Source organism: Salmo salar, chromosome ssa10 (assembly GCF_905237065.1).
Source record: "Salmo salar chromosome ssa10, Ssal_v3.1, whole genome shotgun sequence".
Taxonomy (NCBI): Eukaryota; Metazoa; Chordata; class Actinopteri; order Salmoniformes; family Salmonidae; genus Salmo; species Salmo salar.
In genome coordinates this window covers 79122338-79150251 of record NC_059451.1, presented here as the reverse complement: position 1 = coordinate 79150251, position 27914 = coordinate 79122338, and the positions used below count along the sequence as shown (strand labels likewise).

At 41.1% G+C, this 27914-nt stretch overlaps 1 protein-coding gene across 2 annotated transcripts in view; it reads left to right on the top strand.

Annotated features, from left to right (window-relative positions):
* Positions 1–27914, top strand: part of LOC106561003 (Golgi apparatus protein 1) — a 47662-nt gene that overhangs the window by 5958 nt on the left and 13790 nt on the right. Inside the window, exons 2-16 of one of the 2 annotated variants that reach the window (XM_045688119.1) lie at positions 10057–10086; positions 10298–10384; positions 11263–11478; positions 15379–15582; positions 15818–15889; positions 21275–21461; positions 22855–23069; positions 23285–23406; positions 23553–23654; positions 23932–24085; positions 25718–25756; positions 26344–26481; positions 26733–26819; positions 26932–26994; positions 27600–27713. In XM_045688119.1, the coding sequence (XP_045544075.1) occupies positions 10057–10086; positions 10298–10384; positions 11263–11478; positions 15379–15582; positions 15818–15889; positions 21275–21461; positions 22855–23069; positions 23285–23406; positions 23553–23654; positions 23932–24085; positions 25718–25756; positions 26344–26481; positions 26733–26819; positions 26932–26994; positions 27600–27713 (1830 nt within the window). The remainder of the gene's footprint in view (positions 1–10056; positions 10087–10297; positions 10385–11262; positions 11479–15378; positions 15583–15817; positions 15890–21274; positions 21462–22854; positions 23070–23284; positions 23407–23552; positions 23655–23931; positions 24086–25717; positions 25757–26343; positions 26482–26732; positions 26820–26931; positions 26995–27599; positions 27714–27914) is intronic. The other variant, XM_045688120.1, reaches the window with a different exon arrangement.

The following is a 27914-nucleotide window of genomic DNA, read 5'->3' as shown; positions in this document are numbered from 1 at the left end:
CGTTTTTATTTTGAAACTATTGGGTGTGATTCAGCTTGATTAGGGGAACGAATTGATGCATTTCAGTAAGATTTGATGGGCTGCCATACCCTGTTCACTTGTCTTTTGTCTCGCCCATTCACCCTCTGAAGGGCACTCACACAATCCATGTCTCAATTGTCTCAAGGCTTAACAATCCTTTATCCTGTCTCCTCCCCTTCAGCTACATTGATTGAAGTGGATTTAACAAGGGACAGGATAAAGGGATCGTGGCATTCACTTGAAGTCACCTGGCCAGTCTGTCATGGAAAGAGCAAGTGTTCTTAATGTTTTGATACAGACTATCTACTATCAAGACGATCTGTACCCAGAGCTTCCCATACAGTTAATCTCCTTCTGTGACATTTTGAGGCCGGCAATTAAGGAGAATGAGAGGCTCAATTAAAGATGTTGCAGAACTGCTGTATTTGAAGCACCCCTCCCTTCTGCCCAGTGTCCCTGATGTTGCTACGGCAATCAAGCTGTTTTTACCATCCCTGTAACTGTCACTTCTGCGGTAAGAGATTGTTTTCTAAACTAAAACTTATAATGAACTACTTAAGAAGCATCAGGCTCTCGGTCTGATATGCGCTTTTGAACATCTGAGGTAACTCCACTCATTGCACTGGCGCCGTCGTGGCCTTGCCCTTGACCATGGCATTTGTTCACCGATATCCCCTTACTTTCAATTAGTGATTTAAAAAAATATATATTTGTCAATGCCTGAGGCACTTTTTCAGTCACATTTAGCTTCCTAGTACATATGGAAACGTCAATTATCTATATAAGTTTTGGGGGAATTATTGATATAGATAATTATTGATATATGAATATAATTTTGATATGTTAAAACGGCTTTCCATAAAGTCATAACCTTTTTGTTTTGACTTCCTACAAGCCTCTCTGGCTGGTGTTTTAGAACATTTGATGCTGTCTGATTAGTATCTAAGGGCTTGTCCCCAGTTTAGGGCTAACCCCAATTAGTTGATTGTTTGGTCGTTAAGCTGTTGGTTGACATAGATCGTTTTAGTCGAGCAGTAACAAATAAATATTTATAGTACCAGTCAAAAGTTTGGTGACACCTACTCATTCAATGGTTTTTCTTAATTTTTTTGTACTATTTTCTACATTGTAGAATAATAGTGAAGACGAACTAGCACATGGAATCATGTAGTAACCAAAAAAGCGTTAAACAAATCAAAATATATTTGAGATTCTTCAAAGTAGCCACCCTTTGCCTTGATGACAGCTTTGCACACTCTTGGCATTCGCTCAAACAGCTTCACCCTAGAATTATTTTCCAACAGTCTTGAAGGAGTTCCCACATATGCTGAGCTCTTGTTGGCTGCTTTTCCTTCACTCTGTGGTCCAACTCATCCCAAACCATCTCAATTGGGTTGAGGTCAGGTGATTGTGGAAGCCAGGTCATCTGATGCAGCACTCCATCACTCTCTTTCTTGGTCAAATAAACCTTACACAGCCTGGAGGTGTGTTGGGTCATTGTCCTGTTGAAAAACAAATGATAGTCCCACTAAGCACAAACCAGATGGGATGAATGCTGTGGTAGCCATGCTGGTTAAGTGTGCCTTGACTTCCAAGTAAATATCTGACAGTGTCACCATGAAAGCACCATCACAACTCATCCTCCATGCTTTACGGTGGGAAATACACATGTGGAGATCATCCGTTCACCTACTCTGCGTCTCACAAAGACATGGCGGTTGGAACCAAAAATCTCATTTGGATTCATCAGACCAAAGAAAACATTTCTGCCGGTCTAATGTCCATTGCTCATGTTTCTTGGCCCAAGCAAGTTCCTTCTTATTATTGGTGTCCTTTAGTGGTTTCTTTGCAGCAATTCAACCATGAAGGCCTGATTCACAGTTTCATCTGAACAGTTGATGTGTCTGTTACTTGAACTCTGAAGCATTAAATTTGGGCTGGTAACTCTAATGAACTTATCCTCTGCAGCAGAGGTAACTCTGGGTCTTCCATTCCTGTGGCAGCCCTCATGAGAGCCAGTTTCATCATAGTGCTTGATGATTTTGCGACTGCACTTGAAGAAACTTTCAAAGGTCTTGAAATGTTCTGGATTAACTGACCTTCATGTTAAAGTAATGATGGGCTGTCGTTTCTCTTTGCTTATTTGAGCTGTTCTTGCCATATGGACTTAGTCTTTTACCAAATAGGGCTATCTTCTCTATATCCCCCCAACCTTGTCACAACACAACTGGTTGTCTCAAACGCATTAAGAAGGAAAGAAATTCCACAAAGTAACTTTTAACAAGGCACACCTAATTGAAATGCATTTCAGGTGACTACCTCATGAAGCTGGTTGAGAGCATGTGCCAGTGTGTGCAAAGCTGTCATGAAGGCAAAGGGTGGCTATTTGAAGAATCTCAAATATAAAATATATTTTGATTTGTTTGACACTTTTTTTTGGTTACTACATGATTCCATGTGTCATTTCATAGTTTTGATGTCTTCACTATTATTCTACAACGCTCTGACATCTAGGCTACTTGCCGATACCGGTATCCAATATTTTCCTTGCCAAAAAAAAACGAAATCGATTTATAAAAATAATTATGGCCTCTTTAACCTCTATGGGCTAGGTGGGACGCTAGCGTGCCACCCGTGGTGCACTCCATCAACAGCAGGTGCATTTCAAGAGCGGCAAATTTGAATCCAAATAAATGTCAAAATTCAAATTTTTCAAAAATACAACTATTTTACACCATTTGAAAGATAAACATCTCCTTAATCTAACCACGTTTTACGATTTCAAAAAGGTTTTACGGCGAAAGCATAAATTTAGAGTATGTTAGGACAGTACATTTACAAGAGTTGTGTGTAATGTTTTGTCAAGTCAAAGACAGGGTCACCAAAACCATAAAACCAGCTAAAATGATGCACTAACCTTTTACAATCTCCATCAGATGACACTCCTAGGACATTATGTTAGACAATGCATGCATTTTTAGTTCTATCAAGTTCATATTTATATCCAAAAACAGCGTTTTACTATGGCATTGATGTTGAGGAAATCGTTTCCCTCCAATAACCGGCAGTCAAGTCAGCGTCACAAATTAAATAATTAAAATTAGAAAACATTGGTAAAATATTATATTGTCATTTAAAGAATTATAGATTTACATCTCTTGAACGCAATCAACTTGCCAGATTTAAAAATAACCTTACTGGGAAATCACACTTTGCAATAATCTGAGCACTGCGCCCAGAAAAATACGCGTTGCGATACAGACTAGACGTCATGTTGGGGAGATCTAAAATCGAAAATACTATGTAAATAATCCATTACCTTTGATTCTCTTCATCAGATGTCACTTCCAGGTATCACAGGTCCATAACGAATGTAGTTTTGTTCAAAAAAGCTCATCATTTATGTCCAAAAATCTCCGTCTTGTTAGCACATGATCTAAGCCAGCCGGACTTCTCGTCATGAACGAGGGGAAAAATATATTTCCGTTCGTTCAAACATGTCAAACGTTGTATAGCATAAATCATTAGGGCCTTTTTTAACCAGAACATGAATAATATTCAAGGTGGACGAATGCATACTCTTTTATAACGTATTGGAACGAGGGTACCCAACATGAACTCGCGCGCCAGGTGTCTAATGGGACATCATCGTTCCATGGCTCTTGTTCGGTCAGATCTCCCTCCAGAAGACTCAAAACACTTTGTAAAGGCTGGTGACATCTAGTGGAAGCAATAGGAAGTGCCAAAATATTCCTCAGCCCCTGTGTTTTTCAATGGGATAGGTTTAAAGTCAATACAACACATCAGGTATCCACTTCCTGTCAGAAAATGTCTCAGGGTTTTGCCTGCCAAATGAGTTCTGTTATACTCACAGACACCATTCAAACAGTTTTAGAAACTTTAGAGTGTTTTCTATCCATATATAATAAGTATATGCATATTCTAGTTACTGGGTAGGATTAGTAACCAGATTAAATCGGGTACATTTTTTTTATCCAGACGTGCAAATGCTGCCCCCTAGCCCTAACAGGTTAAGCATTCTAGTACAGTTAAATTGTTGAAACACACACACACTGACCAAAAAGTTATTTTGTTGGCTCTTGCTTACTTGCTATGCTCTTTTGTTGTTCATTTGTTCAGTCACAACCAGGATTTCATCATACATGTCAAGCAGTGAAGTTTCAACTCTGTCCGTCACTGTGTCCGTTTCTGTCTTGTCCAGCTGTGTCTATAACATTTCACGTAAACCCTGTTTCTTGTCTGCATCGAAGTAGCGGTCCTTGTACCTAGCATCGAGCATGGCTGCGACACAGTAAAGAGGCTCAGAGAGAATGCCACCGAATCGCTTTTTCACAGCCTCTTGTAGAGCAGTTTTAACCAACGTTCACAAAAAACATAATTATTTTAAGAATTATAGATACAGAACTCCTCTATGCACTCGCTATGTCCGATTTTAAAATAGCTTTTCGGTGAAAGCACATTTTGCAATCTTTAAGTAGATAGCCCAGCCATCACGGCTAGCTATTTAGACACCCACCAAGTTTAGCCCTGACCAAACTCCGATTTACTATTAGAAAAGTTTGATTACCTTTGGTGTTCTTCGTCAGAATGCACTCCCAGGACTGCTACTTCAATAACAAATGTTGGTTTGGTTCAAAATAATCCATTGTTATATCCAAATAGCGGCGTTTTGTTCGTGCGTTCAAGACACTATCCGAAAGGGTAAAGAAGGGTGACGAGCATGGCGCATTTCGTGACAAAATATTTCGAAATATTCCATTACCGTACTTCGAAGCATGTCAACCGCTGTTTAAAATCCATTTTTATGCAATTTTTCTCGTAAAAAGCGATAATATTCCGACCGGGATTCTGTGTTTTAGTACAAAGAGAGAGAAAATAAAAACATGGTGTCACCCCGTGCACGCGCCTCAGCTCATTGTCCTCTGATAGACCACTTAACCAAAGGCGCTAAAGTTTTTCAGCCAGCGGCTGGAATTACATCATTCAGCTTTTTCCCGGGTTCTGAGAGCCTATGGGAGCCGTAGGAAGTGTCACGTTACAGCAAAGATCCAACATTTTCAATAAACAGAGCCAAGAAGCCCAAGGAATGGTCAGAGAGGGTACTTCCTGTACAGAATCTTCTCAGGTTTTTGCCTGCCATATGAGTTCTGTTATACTCAGACACCATTCAAACAGTTTTAGAAACTTTAGGGTTTTTTCTATCCAAAGCCAATAATTATATGCATATTCTAGTTTCTGGGCAGTAGTAATAACCAGATTAAATCGGGTACGTTTTTTATCCGGCCGTGTAAATACTGCCCCCTAGCCCTAACAGGTTAACATCGGTTTTACACATCAGCGTTAAACTAGACATCGGGCCGATGCAGCTGTTGGTATTTTTAGCTAATATCGGTCAATTCCGATATGCTTACCGATATATCGTGCATCCCTAGTCTCAGCCACTGCCTGTCACCAAGGCAGTACCCCAAGGCTCGATCCTAGGCCCCACACGCCAAAACAATATATGTGACTCACTTCCTGGATTTGGTCTTATGGAGCAAAATTTGAAATTGTGTTTTTTACATTGGATAAAAGTAGAGACCTCAGAGCTACAAAATGGTATATCATGCACTACAGTTGAGGAACAATGGGAAAGTAATTCTGCTTTGAAAGTTGATAAACTTGTAAAACTCACTTTTGAGAAAATGGTCTTTGAATATTTTGGTATCTAGTGAAGAGCTCTTCTTTGTCGACACCCATTCATCATCGTTCACACCCTCTTATGCTTTAGCCCCACCCATCTCGTAAAGCTCTCGGAGCATTCAGAGCTCACACTTGACCCTTTGGCCGATTTGTTTACCTATGGATAACATGAAAACAGCCTAACCAGCTCTGCTGGCAACAATTTCAGTACGCTTTTTTGCAGATATCTACTGACACCGGCCATATTCAACGGGTGTTGTGCACTTTAGCTTAAGACATGTAGCTGGCTAGGTAAACAATTTAACCTAGCTTGGTAAACCATGTGTAAGATTACACACGTCACGTAACGTTAGCTAACGAGCCAGCCAGCTAACGTTCGCTAGTTAACCTCTTACATCTAGACGTTCCGCTAGCGGAACACCTGCTCCAATATCCAATGATAGGCGTGGCGCGAATTACAAATTCCTCAAAAATACAAAAACGTCTATTTTTCAAACATATGACTATTTCACAGCATTTTAAAGACAAGACTCTCCTTTATCTAACCACACTGTCCGATTTCAAAAAGGCTTTACAGCGAAAGCAAAACACTAGATTATGTCAGCAGAGTACCTAGCCAGAAATAATCAGACACCCATTTTTCAAGCTAGCATATAATGTCACAAAAAACAAAACCACAGCTAAATGCAGCACTAACCTTTGATGATCTTCATCAGATGACACACCTAGGACATTATGTTATACAATACATGCATGTTTTGTTCAATCAAGTTCATATTTATATCAAAAAACAGCTTTTTACATTAGCATGTGACGTACAGAACTAGCATACCCCCCGCAAACCTCTGGTGAATTTACTAAATTACTCACGATAAACGTTCACAAAAAACATAACAATTATTTTAAGAATTATAGATACAGAACTCCTTTGTGCAATCGAGGTGTCCGATTTTAAAATAGCTTTTCGGTGAAAGCACATTTTGCAATATTCTGAGTAGATAGCCCAGCCATCACGGCTAGCTATTTAGACACCCACCAAGTTTAGCCCTGACCAAACTCCGATTTACTATTAGAAAAGTTTGATTACCTTTGGTGTTCTTCGTCAGAATGCACTCCCAGGACTGCTACTTCAATAACAAATGTTGGTTTGGTTCAAAATAATCCATTGTTATATCCAAATAGCGGCGTTTTGTTCGTGCGTTCAAGACACTATCCGAAAGGGTAAAGAAGGGTGACGAGCATGGCGCATTTCGTGACAAAATATTTCTAAATATTCCATTACCGTACTTCGAAGCATGTCAACCGCTGTTTAAAATCCATTTTTATGCCATTTTTCTCGTAAAAAAGCGATAATATTCCGACCGGGAATCTGCGTTTAGGTAAACGCACGAAAGAAAATAAAGCATGGGGTCGACTCGGGCACGAGCCTGAGTCTCACAGTACTGTGACCAGCCACTATCCAAACGCGCTACTTTTTTTCAGCCAGAGCCTGCAAAGCCACGATTCAGCTTTTTGCCGCCTTCTGAGAGCCCATGGGAGCCGTAGGAAGTGTCACGTAACAGCAGAGATCCCCTGTAATGGATAGAGATAATCAAGAAGGGCAAGAAATTGTCAGACAGGGCACTTCCTGCATGGAATCTTCTCAGGTTTTGGCCTGCCAAATGAGTTCTGTTATACTCACAGACACCATTCAAACAGTTTTAGAAACTTTGGAGTGTTTTCTATCCAAAGCTAATAATTATATGCATATTCTAGTTTCTGGGCAGGAGTAATAATCAGATTAAATCGGGTACGTTTTTTATCCGGCCGTGAAAATACTGCCCCCTAGCCATAACAGGTTAAACAACAACGAACAGCAGTGCCAAATCATGTCGTTACTAACCTGCTTGAATATGCTGGGAGCTAACCAACCAGGTTCAATGTTAGCTAGCTAACATTAGGCTCCTAACTAGAAAAGCATACGCCTCTGGGATACGAATAATAACGCTAGCTAACAGTACACTTTAGCTTAAGACATGTAGCTAGCTAGGTAAACAATGAACCTAACTAGGTAAACAACGTAAGATCACACATGTAACGTTAGCTAACGAGCCAGCTACCGTTAGTGAAACAAACAGCTGAGCACAGTCCCAAGTCATGTCTTTATTACCCTGCATGAGTATGCTGGGAGCTAGCCAACGAATGTGCTTTACAGAACTTTATTGAAACTTTGCTTGGTAGAAATCGGATGATTCTTTTTGTGTGGCGGCAATGATTCTGCCGTGGCGCAGCGCCACACTTAAATGAACGCCGAGGAAACCCTGCATAGCGGATGTAAGCAATGTCCCCACACTCACTCCTCTCAAGTTCTTGGCTCTTTCCAGAACAGCTACCTTGACCTTGCTGCCAGTAACTTGACCACTATTGGCCTGGGCCTGTCACCTGGGCCAGTGGTGGATTTTCCAGTCCTGTGGGCGCACTCCACCACAATCTTCCTGTGCTCCATCTTCAGTGTCTCTTGAGTATTTCCCTCACTTTGTCTTCAGACGCTGTCCAGGTGTCTGCAATTCTGTCCACAACCATGTTATTCCGCCTTGATTGTCCCTCAAGATTAAAAATCTGATTACTTACAGTGCTGTCATCTTGCCTTTCTCCTGTTTAAACTCATCGAGCTGACCCTAGGAGAACTGCAAACTGTTCTTCAGTTCCTGGACCTCTGGTCAGGTAGTCTATTATTTTATTAGTTGACTCCACTAGTATTTGGACAACACTTGAAGCTATTTTCTTGTTGTAACAACTGCTTGTAGAACTTTTTTATTTTTTTTTATTTTTATAAATCCTTCACCTGTGATACAGAGACGGCACTGTCCTCAACTGTACTCCCGCCGGTTTTGGACTTTTGTCATGGTAACAACATAGGTTAGGCTGTTATTCCTCGCAGTTCTAGACAGGGTAGGTTGGAGGGAAGGTCGTAAACATCAACAAAAGTCTGGGACAATCCGCGGTCCCAGCCACAATGGCTAACCGTGTCACGGGCTGCGTTCAAGCTCTCAACCCCTCTAGCTTGATAGGCAGCTAGTCTAGCTGCTACGTCAAACAGCTCTTTAGACCCGGCCTTGGTCAGCAGCATCACTGGCTAGATAGTAGCGGTCCCAGCAACTGATGCCAACCGCTTTGCAGGATCCAAACTCAAAACGTAACTAGCTAGTAACAAAACTGTTTCAATAGACTTTCAAACCTTTACAAAACAACAAACCTAGCTCTCTCTAAACGCACATGCTTCAATGGGGCAGAAGGCAGTGTGTTGTGATTCTGGATGGCCAGATAGCTAGAAACAATGACAAGAAGCTGCCATGTGGGGAAACGTATGTGACTTGTTTCAGCTAGTTTTAGGCGATCTGGTTCTTCATAACATGTCTTGTTTGAGGTGTTTTGACTGATGTGGCGTCTATGCTAATATGGCTAAAAGTTGCTAGCTAGCTGACCAACAACAGTAACAATGTATTTGAGATGTGCAAATTGATTTATGTATCCAATAAACATTGGAGACTAAATATAGTTTACATGCGGTCAACAATCTAACCCAACACCGTCTGTTTTGCCCCATTTGTTGCTAAATAACCAACCCGTCTGTGACGTAGTAGGCAGCAGTGCATCTTTAATTGAGATTTTTGCCTGTTGGTCCCACACGACACTGACCATGGCTTTGCTTAGTGACTTTTCCCCAAGATTTAAGTCCTTATTCCTAATGTGACAGACTTTTTGTAGATTTGGAATTAAATGGCACAGAGAAGCTCTGGGTGCATTGGTAAAGGGGGGAATATGGTCTTTTTATGATGTAGCCTAGGTGTCAGTATGGATACACAGAGTGCCCTGGATGCTCATCTATCTATAAAACCGTGTGGGTTAGTAGAGCTGGGCGATATAGACACAAATCCATATCATGATAAATTGACTGAATTCTAACGATGAAATTAAATTATATGTTTATAACAGGGTTATTCAATTGGGGGTCTGCCGGAACTCTACTGCAGGGGGTCCGTGAAAATATAATTAAAATAACTGTAAAGAGTAGGAAAAATGCTGGGCAGTGATCAATTAAGACACAAAAATAAATAAATCCTTTCAATGTTATGAATATCGCTAGCAACAACATTGAAAATTGGAGAAGCTCTTCTTTCTAATGATGTCCACTGTATGTCTCAACTCCTAATATTGAGCAAATTACACTCTGTAGAGCTAATTACACAGTATCTGACATAGGCTTTGAAAAAGCAGCAGCGAATAGGCTGCAAATGTATATTCTTTATGGTTATGATCATAGTTTGACTGTTCTCTCTTATTTCTCTCCAGGAAACAGAGATTGCTGCTGACTGCAACCATGTAAGTGTTCTGAACTCTCCCACATCATTAAACCATCCTTTCAGTTTGTGGAACTGAATGCCAGTCATCATTTTAATACAGCGTTGTTAGCAGGTCTGACCACAAGAGGGGGCTATCACGCCCTAGCTGAAATTCCCCACACACACGGTGGCCTTGTACTCCTAGGCTTTTCTTTGAGCTATCAATAGACATGTTTAATCTCTCCCCCCAGCTCCTTTGGAACTACAAACTGAACCTGACGACCGACCCCAAGTTTGAGTCTGTGGCTGTGGAGGTGTGCAAGACCACCATCACCGATGTAAGTTGGCTGGCTAGCTTGCTTTATGGCTCTGACTATAGGTCCCTCATGCTACTAGTGTCACTGTCCCTGGCACCTAGCAACACACAGCATTTTTAATTGGTAGAGCACCTAGTAGCAACACACACCACTTTGAATACCCTTAAGTAGGCCTAAAGCACCCATGCCCTTAGCTCCCTATGTTCACAGGACTTTGATGTTCAAACTAATATCCCTTTCAAACCAAGACGAAAACCGGCCAACTTTTTGTCGACTGAAAGGTAATGCCGGCAAACAAAGCCTGTACTTTTATTTCTGACAACCAACCTAGTCATGATTGCAGTAATGTATTTAAAGTTCTCGCCAACCCCTCAGTGTAAATGTCCCCTTTCATCTTACCGGCTTTGGCACGCATTAAATCATGAACATTCTATTGTTGTTGTCCGACTTGTCGTTGTTATTATGAAAAAGTAACACAAAACCGGCAGTCTGCATGCAGCAGACTGGTCCAAATAGCAACGTTACCTGCTCTATTTTTTTTGCGGCCCAAAAACTCATCCGTTTAAAAATGTATTTAGGATATGTCAGTCTAGCAAGCCATGCAACTTTCTAGACAATGTTTGGTTTGTTGCTACTTTTTTTTAGCAATCCAGCCATCTATCTAGGAACCAACGTGTTGGTCAGAGTTTCCCAGGGGACCCTTATTACATTAGAAAAATTGAAGCCACTGGCAATATGGATATCGCCATGTCAATTTTGTAATTTGGATACAAATGTGGATAATTGTGCAGCCCTACAACATACCGTGAATCCTATGTGAATTAGGTATAGTATAAGTAATAAAAATATTGTGACCATGAGGAACACAATCTGTAATTTTCTTTTCCTCCTTCCTTCAGATAAAAGAATGTGCAGCGGAGGAGAGAGGGAAGGGCTACCTGGTGTCCTGCCTGGTGGATCACCGCGGTAACATCACAGAGTACCAGTGCAACCAGTACATCATCAAGATGACCAGCATTGTGTTCAGTGACTACCGCCTCATCTGTGGCTTCATGGACAAATGTCGCGAGGATATCAACACCCTGCACTGTGGCAGCATCTCCACCGGCGAGAAGGTAATAGGCTGGCTCTAGCCTTCATACACACCGGTGTCTTTGCACATTTTCAAGACCAGTACAATTTGCAGTAACCTGTAAAATCTAAGAAGGTGTATAAAAACAACAAGCCACAGTCTTTTTTAAAAAAATGGTCTTTTAATATATATCAGGAATTGGTCAAGATGCTTTTTTGGAATAGCTGCTCAAGCTTTGGGTTTGTATGAATCTGTCCCTGTGCTATATGTAGAGGTAACACAAAAACAGACAGGCACAGGATATGCCTATTTTGTTTGTGCTGGTTTCTAATTTGTTAGTTTGGTTTTCAGTTTTTTTTGACAAGTGTTTAAACATGACATGACTACATGAGGTTTGGGCATAGGGTGGTCAGGTTTGAATTACTGCCTTCGCTATGCTACTTTGAGCTCCAGTGTTAGGCTCTGGCCAAGAGACTAGCCTATTTGCTCTCCCTACAGTCGCATACTTAACTACAGTGGGTATTATAAGTATTCACCCCCCTTGGATTTCTTCACATTTTGTTATAAAGTGGGATTAAAATGGATTTAATTGTAATTTTTGTCAAGTATTTACTCAAAATAAACTGCAATGTCAGAGTGGGGGGAGAAATCTAACATTTCTCAAAAAGTAATTAAAAAAATGAAATACTATACCTTGATTATATATAGTTGAGGTGGGCGGTTTACATACACTAAGGTTGGAGTCATTAAAACTAGTTTGTCAACCACTCCACAAATTACTTGTTAGCAAGTCGGTTAGGACATCTACTTTGTGCATGACACAAGTAATGTTTCCAACAATTGTTTACAGACAGATTATTTCACTTATAACTCACTGTATCACAATTCCAGTGGGTCAGAAGTTTACATACACTAAGTTGACTGTGCCTTTTTAAACCGCTTGGAAAATTCCAGAAAATGATGTCATGGCTTTAGAAGCTTCTGATAGGCTAATTGACATCATTTGAGTCAATTGGAGGTGTACCTGTGGATGTATTTCAAGGCCTACCTTCAAACTCAGTGCCTCTTTGCTTGACATCATGGGAAAATCAAAAGAAATCAGCCAAGACTTCAGAAAAACAATTGTAGACATCCACAAGTCTGGTTGATCCTTGGGAGCAATTTCCAAACCCCTGAAGCTACCATGTTCATCTGTACAAACAATAATACGCAAGTATAAACACCATGGGATCACGCAGCTGTCATACTGCTCAGGAAAGAGACGCGTTCTTCTAGAGATTAACATACTTTGGTGTGAAAAGTGCAAATCAATCCCAGAACAACAGCAAAGGACCTTGTGAAGATGCTGGAGGAAACGGGTACAAAAGTATTTATATCCACAGTAAAACGAGTCCTATATCGATGTAACCTGAAAGGCCGCTCAGCAAGGAAGAAGCCACTGCTCCAAAATCGCAATAAAAAACTCCAGACCACGGGTTTGCAACTGCACATGTGGACAAAGATTGTACTTTTTGGAGAAATGTCCTCTGGTCTGATGAAACAACAAAAATAGAACTGTTTGGCCATAATGACCATTATGTTTGGAGGAAAAAGGAGGACGCTTGCAAGCCGAAGAACACCATCCCAACCGTGGAGCACGGGGGTGGCAGCATCATGTTGTGGGGGTGCTGTGCTGCAGGAGGGACTGGTGCACTTCACAAAATAGATGGCATCATGAGGAGAATAATTATGTGGATATATTGAAGCAACATCTCAAGACATCAGTCAGGAAGTTGAAGCTGGGTCACAAATAGGTCTTCCAAATGGACAATGACCCCAAGCATACTTCTGAAGTTGTGGCAAAATGGCTTAAGGACAACAAAGTCAAGGTATTGGAGTGGTCATCACAAAGCCCTAACATCAATTCTATAGAAAATTTGTGGGCAGAACTGAAAAGGCGTGTGTGAGCAAGGAGGTCTGTCGTTGCACCGATGTACCATACCATAAACATCAATGCCTTTCTTAAAATCAATACACAAGTATATATTTTTTAACATACATATTTAGTTAAAAGAAGTTCATGTTAGCAGGCAATATTAACTAGGGAAATGGTCACTTCTCTTGCTTTCTGTGCAAGCAGAGTCAAGGTATATACAGCAGTTTATGCCGCCTGGCTCGTTGCGAACTGTGTGAAGACCATTTCCTCCTAACAAAGACCGTAATTAATTTTCCAGAATTTTACATAATTATGACATAACATTGAAGGTTGTGCAATGTAACAGCAATATTTAGACTTATGGATGCCACCCGTTAGATAAAATACGGAACGGTTCTGTATTTCACTGAAAGAATAAATGTTTTGTTTTTGCAACTATAGTTTCCGGATTTTACCATATTAATGACCTAAGGCTTGTATTTCTGTGTGTTTATTATATTATAATTAAGTCTATGATTTGATAGAGCAGTCTGACTGAGTGGTGGTAGGCAGCAGCAGGCTCATAAGCATTCATTCAACAGCACTTTCCTGTGTTTGCCAGCAGCTCTTCACAATGCTTGAAGCACAGCGCTGTTTATGATTCAAGCCTATCAACTCCCGAGATTAGGCTGGCTATACTATAGTGCCTATAAGAACATCCAATAGTCCAAGGTATATGAAATACAAATGGTATAGAGAGAAATAGTCTTATAATAACTACAACCTAAAACTTCTTAACTGGGAATATTGAAGACTCATGTTAAAAGGAACCACCAGCTTTCATATGTTCTCATGTTCTGAGCAAGGAACTTAATTAAAAGTTATCTTTTTTACATGCACATATTGCACTTTTCCTTTCTTCTCCAACACTGTGTTTTTGCATTATTTAAACCAAATTGAACATGTTTCATTATTTATTTGAGACTAAATACATTTTTATTGATGTATTATATTAAGTTAAAATAAGTGTTCATTCAGTATTGTTGTAACTGCCATTACAAATATATAGTCATTCAAGGGTAGTCATTCAAAAATCATGTATTATAGTCCATGTAATTTATGTGTTTAGTTAAGCAAAATTTTACTCATGAACTAATTTAGGCTTGCTTAAACAAAGGGGGTAAATACTTATGCAACAAATATTTTTGTTATTTAATTTTTTATTAATATGAAAACATTTGTATAATTCTCTTTTCAATTTTGGCATTATGGAGTATTTTGTGAAAATTACAATTAAATAATTTTCAATCCCACTTCGTAAAAATCCAAGGGGGCGTGATTACTTATGGTATCACCTGTACCTCCTATCCATGCTTCCTACACTCCATGTTAACAAATATACAGTACCAGTCAAAAGTTTGGACACACCTACTCATTCAAGGGTTTTTCTTTATTTTTACTATTTTCTACATTGTAGAATAATAGTGAAGACAAAATATGGAATGGGTAGGTATGGTATCATGTAGTAAGCAAAAAAGTGTTGAACAAATCTAAATATATTTTAGACTTTAGATTCTTTAAAGTAGCCACCCTTTGCCATGATGACAGCTTTGCACACTCTTGCCAAACCTTTTGACTGGTACTCTATTTTTAATCCTGGCTTCCTCTAATGAATTATTAATTTGTACAAGATGATTAATGACCATGCCTTCGGAAATCAAATCCCGGTCTTCAGGGCAACACAACAGCAATAACTCCTCGCACTGAATTAAATTATATATATATTTTTTGAATATTTAGCTTCTCTATATTTACTAGCATCTGTCCTCCCCTCCCCTCTGGCTGTTTGTAGGTTTTTGTGGTTGTGTGTTATATTAAATCGCACATAAAAATCATTTAAAAGGAAACATTTTATAACTGATTCAAGCGCTGCTCTGAGAGCTAACAGTTCTTCAGGCCTCACACAGAGATGCATCATCAGTACACAAAGGCCCATCAGTGTTTTAGCCAATTTGAACCTGTCCAACTCACTCTCCCCATGTTCCTAAGGACGTGCACTCCCAAGGCGAGGTGATAGCGTGCCTGGAGAAGGGTCTGGTCAGGGAGGCAGAGGAGCAGCCCGGGGCCCATACCATTGGTGCCAACTGTAAGAAGGCCATCATGCGTGTGGCCGAACTTTCCTCAGACGACTTCCACCTGGACCGATACCTATACTTCTCCTGCCGGGAGGACCGCGAGCGCTTCTGTGAAAACGTGAGTACATTGCCTCCCTCCCTCTCTCTCGCTCCTTCCCCTCTCCCTCGCTCCTTCTCTTATTCCCTCAAGTCTTTCATTTAATAAGAGGCATAATATTAAGATTCAGAGTGAGATGCGTTCATACTTTTATCAGAGTTGAACCCACAGCTCACTGAAAAGGTGTTTTTGTCACTTTGTGAATGTGAAAAATAATTGCTAATTGAATCACAATTCCATTGTCTTTGATTTCTAGACTCCAGCTGGAGAGGGCAGAGTTTACAAGTGTCTCTTCAACCACAAATTTGAGGAGGCCATGTCTGAAAAGGTACTACTTCTGCTTTTTAGCCTGATTGAAATTTCCCAATGGAGAGTCATTACCAAAATATTAATTTCCATCATCTGCTTCTTGTCATCTGTCCATATGAATAATGCTTTGATTGCAAGGCATTATGTCAGCATGGTTGGCTAAAGTATAATCGAGAGAAAATAGTTAAATGGTAATGCTTTCCTTCCCCTATGTTAATTTAGCTGCTCAATCAGGACCACCACTCACCAAAATATATTTGACATTTTAATTTTTGGGATGGTACATTTTTTTCGGTGTAAACTTAAAGCTGCAATGTGTAACATTTTGGGCTACTTGAACAAATTCACATAGAAATGTGAGTTATAGATCTGTCACTCTCATTGAAAGCAAGTCTAAGAAGTGGTAGATCTGTTCTATGTGCACTATTTCTATGCTTCCCGTTCTTGAGTTTCCTTTTTGCGTCTTTTACTTTTGGTTTTATACACCACCTTAAAACAGTAGAAAAAAATATATTTTTGGTTATTGAAAAAATACGCTATATACAAAAGTATTTGGACACCTCTTTAAATTAGTGGATTCTGCTATTTCAGCCACACCCATTACTGACAGGTGTATAAAAGCTCTGCCTCCCTGACCAGACAAACATTGGCAGTAGACTGGCCTTACTGAAGAGCTCCGCTACTTTCAACGTGGCACCGTCGTAGGATGCCACCTTTCCAACATCGGTTCGTAATATTTCTGCCCTGCTAGAGCTGCCCCGGTCAACTGTAAGGGCTGTTATTGTGAAGTGGAAACATCTAGGATCAACAACGGCTCAGCCGCGAAGTGGTAGGCCACACAAGCTCACAGAACGGGACCACCGAGTGCTGAAGCGCATAGCACATAAAAATCGTCTGTCCTTGGTTGCAACTGCCTCTGGAAGCAACTTCAGCCCAAGAACTGTTCATCAGGAGCTTCAGGAAATGGGTTTCCGTAGTCGAGCAGCTGCACGCAAGCCTAAGATCGCCATGCGCAATGCCAAGTGTCGGCTGGAGTGGCGTAAAGCTCACTGCCATTGGACTCTGGGAGCAGTGGAAACACGTTCTCTGGAGTGATGAATCACACTTCACCATCTGGTAGTCCGACGGATGAATCTGGATTTGGCGGATGCCAGGAGAGCGCTACCTGCCCCAATTCATTGTGCCAACTGTAAAGTCTGGTGTAGGTGGAATAATGGTCTGGGGCTATTTTTCATCATTCAGGCTAGGAGCCCTTAGTTACAGTGAAGGGACATCTTAATGCTATAGCATACAGTGACATTCTAGACGATTCTGTGCTTCCAACTTTGGGGCAACAGTTTGGGGAAGGCCCTTTCCTGTTTCAACATGACAATGCCCCCGTGCAGAAAGCGAGGCCCATACAGAAATGGTTTGTCAAGATCGGTGTGGAAGAACTTGACTGGCCTGCACAGAGCACTGACCCCAAGCCCATCGAACACCTTTGGGACGAATTGGAACGCTGACTGCGAGCCAGGTCTAGTCACCCAACATCAGTGCCCGACCTCACTAATGCACTTGTGGCTGAATGGAAGCAAGTCCCCCCAGCAATCCAACATCTAGTGGAACGTCTTACCAGAAGAGTGGAGGCTGTTATAGTGGTTTAGACAGTACGTTGATTCTTTACACTATACATGGCTTATTTTGTCACAAACTGAAGTGGGCTATTAGAATTTTAGCAACCAGGAAACCAGCTATTTCTGCATATTGCACCTTTTTAAACAACTGAAACCTGTTATGAAGTATGTAGAAAAGATAATGGAGCTATATTTTTTTTTAAATAAGATCATCTTTGAGAACAAACAACCTTAGAATAAAAACTTGACAGGGAGAATCTAAAGCCCACAAAATGTAATCTATTGATTTTATGTTTGAGTCACTTTGATTTGCGTAAGAACACGATATAAGCCATAGCAAAACAGGGCTTGACATTAACTTTTTTTTTACACTTGTCCTTTGGACAGGTAGGACTTCATTTTTACTTCTCCAAAAGCTCAAGTCACTTGTCCCCAAAAACAGGTCTGTAACATCCTTTTTACATTGTTGTAGGAACCATTTTACAAAATACAATCCATTACTAACTTTTTTACCATAGTGAATCAGACACAAATGTAGGCTACACTCTACCTATTGGATTCTTTGCATATTCAAGCCCGTCTCAAAATACAACACTGCCCCATTAAGGCTCTTCTGGAGGATGGTTGGTCACCCTTGGTAGCCTTTAAAATGTTGCGATATGACAATTATTACCAAATACTTTTTGTCCTTTATAAAATAATTCCCTCCAGGGCTCGAAATTAAGGGCATCCCGTCATCTTTGGGACAAAAAAATGTATTTCTAGGACGGTTTAAAACAGAAGCTGGGGAAGTTCTGGGATGACAGATCCAAAATTCATACAACTGCTGCCCATAATATATATCTTTTTTTTAAAGACCGTTTAGTTGTATTTCTTCATATTATAAGGTCAACAATGCGCATGGCTGTAGGCTACGCGTGAATGTTCCAAAATACAATTAGTGAGAACACTGATCTCAAAAGTGCATTGCACGCGCAAGTGGTTTCATATGACAGAGATGAAAATATATATTACTAATTTGACTGATTATGCCGTTGGCTGCTGGACAATAAAATAACTTTGGTTTGAAAACCAATAGAACATGACACGTTTTTGTTTCATGGCATTAAACGATTTAAGTTTATGGTTAAATAGTTTCAAAATGCTGATCGCCTATGCTAGTGGCGATTTTAACATGTAAATCTTTGTGGGGCAAAAAAAAACAAATGTGGGATGCATGCCAGCAAAGCCACTACACAACACTAAACAATACATTAATTTCACTATATCGACGACAAGCGGTGCCCACAAACTGTTAGGGCTTACAACAGCAATCCCAACATCTTTCCACTGCTACACCTGGCTATCAGCGGACCCTTGTCTGGCAGCGAAACAGTTCATTCAGCCTCATTGACTGCCTTTTAAAAAATTTAGAAAAATTATATGGCTGACTTGCTTAATAAAATGTGGTTTCTAATGACAATTTCGATTTAGACATTAATGAGCAAGCTAGGATGGACGTAGTCCATATAACTATTTGTTTAGCACTTTTGAAATGTACAATGTCAGAAATCAGAACATGGGCTGTTCTTATTGTTCTCCCGTGTTCTTTCGACTCTGATTGACAGAGTCGAAAGCCTTGGCCAGGTCAATGAATACGGCTGCACAGTATTGTTTCTTATCAATGGCGGTTAAGATATCGTTTAGGACCTTGAGCGTGGCTGAGGTGCACCCATGACCAGCTCTGAAACCAGATTGCATAGCGGAGAAGGTGCGGTGGGATTCGAAATGGTCGGTAATCTGTTTGTTGACTTGGCTTTCGAAGACCTTAGAAAGGCAGGGTAGTGGGTAATGATCAATTAGCCTTTTAAAATGATAAACTTGGATTAGCTAACACAACATGCCATTGGAACTCAGGAGTGACGGTTGCTGATAATGGGCCTCTGTACGCCTATGTAGATATTACATAAAAAATCAGCCGTTTCCAGCTACAATAGTCTTTTACAACATTAACAATGTCTACACTGTATTTCCGATCAATTTGATGGTATTTTAATGGACCAAAAATGTGATCTTCTTTCAAAAACAAGGACATTTCTAAGTGACCCCAAACTTTTGAACGGTAGTGTATATATTTTTACATTAATGCCAAAATTACATGCATAACAGGCAAGCCCCAATTTTTTTTTTTGTATTATATATTTTTAGCAAAAATGTGGGGCTCAAAACAGGTGGGGCTCTGAATGACGGGTCGCCACTGGCCTGTGTGGTGTGCAACAGGCACTGTCCTTCACGCTCCGGTCTTGTGACGATTTGATCTGCCTCGAGTATGTCGAAAGAATCAAGCCTTTAGACCCCTTCAAACTCAACTTTTGACCACGATGCCAGTTCCACTGCTTGCTTCATTGTTCCCCTCTAATCGGGACTGTATGCAATTAATTATCAGGTAGAACAGAAAACCAGCAGGCTCCGGACATTGTAGGGCAGTAGTTTGAATACCCCTGCTTTAGACGTTAAATGTTAATTATTCTTTATTATATTTGTCAAAATGACTGGTGTTAAGCCTATATTTATGTTGGCAAATTAAAATTGTCATTAAAGTTTGGCTACATTTTCTGGCGCTTCCCTTGTCAGCATCGGTTTGGACACAAGGCTATAGCCAATAGCATATGCATATCACCTACACTTTGATATGTAGGCTTTTTTATTTATATACATGAAAAATGTATTTGAATATTATTCCAATGTTGGCCTTTGATCCGTCTGAGTAATTGTTTGAAATGTATTCTGAACAAAAATATAAACACGACATGTAAAGTGTTGGTCCCATGTTTCATGAGCTGAAATGAAAGATCACAGAAATGATCCATATGCACAAAAATATAATTTATCTCAAATTTTGTGCACACATTTATTTACATCCCTGTTAATGAGCATTTCTCCTTTCCCAAGATAATCCATCCACCTGACAGGTGTGGCATATCAAGAAGCTGATTAAACTGCATTATCATTATGCTGGTGCAGCTTGTGCTGGTGAAAATAAGTGTGCAGTTTTGACACACAACACAATGCCACAGATGTTTTGAGGGAGCGTGTAATGCTGGCTGCAGGAACGTCCACAAGATGTTGCCAGAGAATAGAATTTTCATTTCTCTACCATAAGCCACCTTAGAGAATTTTTGAGAATTTAGCAGTATGTCCATCTGGCCTCACAACCACAGACCAAGTGTAACCACGCCAGCCCAGGACCTCCACATCTAGCTTATTCACCTGCGGGAGAATCTGAGACCAGCCACCAACACAGCAAATGAAACAGGAACATTTCTGTCTGTAATAAAGCCCTTTTGTGGTGAAAAACTCATTCTGATTTGACTGGGCCTGGCTCCCCAGTGGGTGGGACTATGCCCATCCTATAAAGTATAAATTGGAGAAAAAACACTTAAAAAAACGGTATATGCCCACACCGTTCTGTTGTTGGGGTACGCCCACACCATTCCAACAAAGAAAAGCTGCTTTTTAACATATTTTTGGGAAATAACTGTTTCACTGGTATTGTAAGTAATTATAGAAATCTGAAACACTGGGCAGTTACTTTAAAACAGCAAAATGTTGTCTCTGTGGCCAAGAGGAGGGCCTCTACATTTTTGGGTGGAGGCAGCGCCATTGGCCATGACCACTACCACGCCCACAAATCCTAGGGGAAACATTGGAATGTCTGTTCTGGTCATTCTATTTCCATTCTTCTGGCCATTAGTCAATAAGTCAGAGTGATTGTGACCAGAGCTGTGGTGTGTTGTGGCTGTCCTCCACAGTGCAGAGATGCTCTGACCACTCGTCAGAAGCTGATTGCCCAGGACTACAAGGTGAGCTACTCCCTGGCCAAGGCCTGCAAGACGGACCTGAGGAAGTACCGCTGCAGCGCAGACACCAACATGCCCCGCGCCCGCGAGGCACGCCTCTCCTACCTGCTGCTCTGTCTGGAGTCTGCCGTACACAGAGGTTGGGCTGGCTCGTGTCTTCCTAACCTATATCTGTGTGTCCACCTGTTCTGTCTCTTATGTTTTGTAAATATACAGTACCAGTCAAAGGTTTGGACACAACTACTCATTCCACATTTTTATTTTTTTATTTTATTTTTTTACTATTTTGTACAACAAAAAAGTGTTAAACAAATCAACATATGTTTTATATTTTAGATTCTTTAAAGTAGCCAACCTTTGCCTTGATGACAGCTTTGCATACTCTTGACATTTTCTCTACCAGCTTCATGAGGTAGTCACCTGGAATGCTTTTCCAACGGTCTTGAAGGAGTTCCCACATATGCTGAGCACTTGTTAGCTGCTTTTCCTTCACTCTGCGGTCCAACTCATCCCAAATCATCTCAATTGGGTTGAGGTTGGGTGATTTGTGGAGGCCAGGTCATCTGATGCAGCACTCCATCACTCTCCTTGTTTTGGGTCATTGTCCTGTTGGAAAAACAAATGATAGTTCCACTAAGAGCAAACCAGATGGGATGGCGTATCGCTGCAGAATGCTGTGGTAGCCATGCTGGTTAAGTGTGCCTTGAATTCTAAATAAATGACTGACCGTGTCACCAGCAAAGCACCATCACACCACCACCTCCATGCTTCACGGTGGGAACCACACATGCGGAGATCATCCGTTCAGATCCAGTTTCATCATAGCGCTTGATGGGTTTTGCGACTGCACTTGAGGAAACATTCAAAGTTCTTGTAATGTTCCGCATTGACTGACCTTAATCTCTTAAAGTAGTGATGGACTGTCATTTCTCTTTGCTTATTTGAGCTGTTCTTGCCATAATATGGACTTTGTCTTTTACCAAATAGGGCTATCTTCTGTATACCACCTCTACCTTGTCACGACACAACTGATATGCTCAAACGCATTAAGAAGGAAAGAAAATCCACAAAGTAACTTTTAATAAGGCACACCTGTTCATTGAAATGCATTCCAGGTAACTACCTCATGAAGCTGGTTGAGAGAATGCCAAGAGTGTGCAAAGCTGTCATGAAGGCAAAGGGTGGCTAATTTGAAGAATCTAATATATATATATATATATATATATATATCAACACTTTGTTGGTTACTACATGATTCCATATGTTATTTCCTAGTTTTGATGTCTTCACTATTATTCTACATTGTAGAAAATAGTACAAATTAAGAAATATCCTGGAATGAGTAGGTGTGTCCAAACTTTTGACTGGTACTGTATATCTGCCTTTGGAGTACAAAACTCTCATATGGTGTCACACTGGTGTTACTTTTAGTGTTTTTCTCTTCAGTTAATGAAATTAAATGTCTTTCAAGTGCCCTACTTGCAGTTCCTGCATGGTATTTCCTGACGTGTGTGTGTGTGTGTGTGTTCTAGGTCGTACGGTGAGCGGGGAATGTCAGGGGGAGATGTTGGACTACAGGAGGATGTTGATGGAGGACTTCTCTCTGAGCCCAGAGATTGTGCTGCATTGCCGTGGGGAGATCGAGGCCCACTGCTCCGGACTCCACCGCAAGGGACGCACCCTGCACTGTTTGATGAGGGTAGGCCGAGGAGACCTGGGCGCCATCGACAACCTCTGCCAGAAAGCTGTGAGTTCAGTTCACCTACAAAATCTCACCATAGATATTAGGAGATGAGTTATCAAGACTGAGATTAAGGGCACAATCATTTAGTTTGGAGCTTTAAAGAGCCGCCATGGACCAGAACGAAAATAGACATACTGTACACAGGTATCTGCTTCAAATAATGTTTTTTATTTTATTTCTATCGATTGATTGGTTGGTTGTTATTGACCCCCCCCCAGCTCCAGACTTTGATCCAGGAGGCAGACCCTGGGGCAGACTACCGTATCGACCGGGCCCTAAACGAGGCCTGTGAGTCTGTCATCCAGACAGCCTGCAAACACATCCGTAACGGAGACCCGATGTGAGTCACCAAACTCTACCACTCCCCTGCTCACTTTACATAGATAATAGGAAAGAGAACTACCAGAACAGTGATTAAAATTAATATATAATCATTTATCTGTCATACTTCAGCACTGGTAATGTGTGTTTGTTGTGATTGTGTAGGATCCTGTCGTGTCTGATGGAGCACCTGTACACAGACAAGATGGTGGAGGACTGTGAACACAGGCTGCTGGAGCTGCAGTACTTCATAGCACGGGACTGGAAGTAAGTGGCAATGCTAGTTTATGGGGATCCTCCAGACATATGGCGATCCTCCACACATTCAAAGCCTTTTTAAGCTTTTAACCTTTTTAATATAAGGGTTGTTATTATGCCAGGTCACTGCATTTTCCTGGTATGGCTTCGTCCTCCATCGTGCTCTTGCTTGCTCTTTGGGGTCAAGGCCGGAGGACTGTGAAACACTGTGACAACTGCTGATGTAAAAAGGGCATTCTAGATGCATCTGATTGACGGTTCCTTACAAAAACATTCTACCTCCCAGACTGGACCCCATCTTGTATAAGAAGTGCCAGGGCGACGCCTCCCGCCTGTGTCACACCCACGGCTGGAACGAGACCAGCGAGATGATGCCACCCGGCGCCGTCTTCTCCTGTCTGTACCGCCATGCGTACCGCACAGAGGAGCAGGGACGGCGGGTAGGATTGCACCCATAGACATACATGCATTCATATTTGCATACTGTACTAGTCAAAGGTTTGGACACACCTAGTCATTCAAGGGTTTTTCTTTATTTTGATATTTTCTATATTGTAGAATAATAGTGAAGACATCAAAACTATGAAATAACACATGGAATCATGTAGTAAACAAAAAAGTGTGAAACAAATCAAAATATATTTTAGCGTTGCACACTCTTGGCATTCTCTCAACCAGCTTCATGAGGAATGCTTTTCCAACAGTCTTGAAGGAGTTCCCACATATGCTGAGCACTTGTTGGCTGCTTTTCTTTCACTCTGCGGTCCAACTCATCCCAAACCATCTCAATTGGGTTGAGGTCGGGGGATTGTGGAGGCCAGGTCATCTGATGCAGCACTCCATCACTCTCCTTATTGGTCAAATAGCCCTTGCACAGCCTGGAGTTGTGTTGGGTCATTGTTCTGTTGAATAACAAATGATAGTCCCACTAAGCGCAAACCAGATGGGATGGCGTATCGCTGCAGAATGCTGTGGTAGCCATGCTGGTTAAGTGTGCCTTGAATTCTAAATAAATCACTGTCAGTGTCACCATGAAAGCACCATCACACCTCCTCCTCCATGCTTCATGGTGGGAACCACACACATGGAGATCATCCGTTCACCTACTCTGCTTCTCACAAAGACACGGCAGTTGGAACCAAATATCTCAAATTTGTACTCATCAGACCAAAGGACAGATTTCCTTCGGTCTAAGGTGCATTGCTCGTGTTTCTTGGCCGAAGCAAATCTCTTCTTCCTATTGGTGTCCTTTAGTAGTGCTTTCTTTGCAGCAATTCCACCAAGGTGGCCTGACTCGCACAGTCTCCTCTGAACAATTGATGTTGAAATGTTTCTCTTACTTGAACTCTGTGAAGTATTTATTTGGGCTGCAATCTGAGGTGCAGTTAACTCTAGTGAACGTATTCTCTGCAGCAGAAGTAACTCTTGGTCTTCCTTTCCTGTGGCGGTCCTCATGAGAGTCGGTTTCATCATAGAACTTGAGGGTTTTTGCAACTGCACTTGAATAAACTTTAAAAGTTCTTGAAATTTTGCAGATTGTCTGACCTTCATGTTTTAAAGTAATGATGGACTGTTGTTACTCTTTGCTTATTTGAGCTGTTCTTGCCATAACAATCTGTTAATTGAAATCCATTCCAGGTGACTACCCCATGAAGCTGGTTGAAAGAATGCCAAGAGTGCAAAGCTGTCAAGGCAAAGGGTGGCTACTTTGAAGAAACTCAAATATAATATATATTTTGATTTGTTTAACACTTTTTTGTTTACTACATGATTCCGTATGTGTTATTTCATAGTTTTGAGGTCTTCACTATTATTCTACAATGTAGAAAATAGTAAAAAGAAAGATACCCTGGAATGAGTAGGTGTGTCCAAACCGTTTGTCTTTATATACTCATGATTGACTACAGCGTACTGCACACAGGAAACGCATCAGTGCCTAATGTAGAGGAATAGCAATATAGATTTACTTGCAATAATCACATAAAGAACCATTGTCTGAAGTGATCTTAGACCTTTAGAAATACCGTACATCTGTCCTCAGTACATCCTGAAAGTGTTGTCCTTTTTAAAAGGTCAATGCAGTGGAACAAACAGGAAAACAAGGTTACATTGTAAGTAAGTTCAGTGATGATGATGATTATTGTGATGTGATTGGGTTCTGATTCCTGAAGATGATTCTGGTCAAAATGAGGGAACATTTGGGATTTTTTGTTGCTGTCGAATGTCAATTTGAAAACCATTTCTGAGAATGTAATTATATAGCTTATCACTTGATGTATCAGTGTGCACCTTTACATGTTGAATGTGGCATTGGTGTCAGAAGTGGAATTAGGTAATGTATTGGTCTCTATACTCTGGAATGATCTTCAGCCTTGCAATGAAAATAACTATAATCTGAATAATCTCTGAATATTTCACTGGAATGGTTGCTTGGTGACATTGACAACAGTGGGATTATGTCTTGTGATCACCCAATCAATATACTGAAGGTACACTACAAGCAACAGTATCATTCATTTTGATGGGACATTCCATTAGCATTGATGCTTGCTTGTCTTTCTTGTCCCCTACTTTCTGGTTGTCTCTTGTCCTGCATCCTCAACAGGGTTGGCCTCAATTGACTGAATTGAAAGGGAATTGACCCCAACCCTGATCCCGAGCTCTATAATGTTGGGTTCTATTCTTTGATATTTCCTAGCTGTCTCGGGACTGTAAAGTGGAGGTGCAGCGTATCCTCCACCAGAGGGCGCTGGATGTGAAGCTGGACCCGGAGCTGCAGAGGCGCTGTATGACCGACCTGGGGAAGTGGTGCAGTGAGAAGGCAGAGTCTGGACAGGTACTGGAGGAGACCACCTGCTGTCTGTCTCACACAATTCTTATCACTTGCATATTAAACCATATCATCCATCTATTTATTGTAGCCTGTAACTGCTGGCGGGATAATCTTTCTTTAGAATGCTTTGTACTCGTTAACTATAACATGTGGTCAACCATGTTGGGCTTAGATCAGGGGCACAGTAATAATTGCACAACCAAGGTGTATGTTTTCTGTATTGAAGTCTGATGTGGTATTTTTGGGTGTTCCAGGAGCTGGACTGTCTACAGGACCACCTAGAAGACCTGGTGTCAGAGTGCAAAGATGTGGTGGGCAACCTGACTGAACTGGAGTCTGAGGTAAGAAAGGAGTACCAGGGACACATTTACTGACTGCTCTGTGTGAGGAACTGGCTGTGGTAAACTATGGTTGGTCACATGGTAAAAGGATGTTCTTCTCTCCTCCCACCAGGACATTCAGATTGAGACCCTGCTGATGCGAGCCTGTGAGCCAGTCATCCAGTCCTACTGTCACGTGAGTCCTACCTCTACCCCAACGATGAGCTCTCTCACAGGGCTATTCATACCAGCAACCCCCCCCCGCCCCCCCCGCCCCCCCCCTTCAATTCCACTACCAATGACAGGGATATCTATCCTGCCAAGAGTCTAGAATTTCAAATGATCCATAATTAAAAAAAGAAATGTGAGTTATAGATCTGTTGTTCTCGTTGAAAGCAAGTCAAAGAAGCGGTAGATCTGTTCTATGTGCGCTGCTTCCCGTTTTAAGTTTAGTTTTTGTTCTTTCTGTTGTACACCAGCTTCAAACAGCTGAAAATACAATATTTCTGGTTATGGAAAATATATTTCACAGCAGTTTAGATGGTACAATGATTCTCTATACTATACTTGTGTGTTTTGTCACATAAACTGACACTAGGTGAACTATTAGAATTTTAGTAACCAGGAAATGGCAGAACGATTTCTACATAGTGCACCTTTAACTGATTTCACTGATTCTTATAAGGACAAGAGACATACTGTATTTCAATGGCTTTGTATTCTGACTCTAACAGTACTCAAACTTTTTTCCTTATGGTCTTTGGCTCCTGACCACTTTCTATTTTTCTTACTCTCTCCCAGGAGGTGGCAGATAACCAGATCGACACGGGGGATCTGATGGAGTGTCTGGTGCAGAACAAACACCAGAAGGAGATGAACGACAAGTGTGCCGTGGGCGTCACACACTTCCAGCTGGTGAGTCTCTGTGGCCCAACTCCAAATATACTCCCAACACTGGTGTATTTTATTTGTCTTTATTTTATTTAACCTTTATTTAGCTAGGCAAGTCAGTTAAGAACAAATTCTTATTTACAATGACGGCCTACCAAAAGGCCTCCTGCGGGGACGGGGGCTGGGATTAAAAATATAGGATAAAACACACATCACGACAAGAGA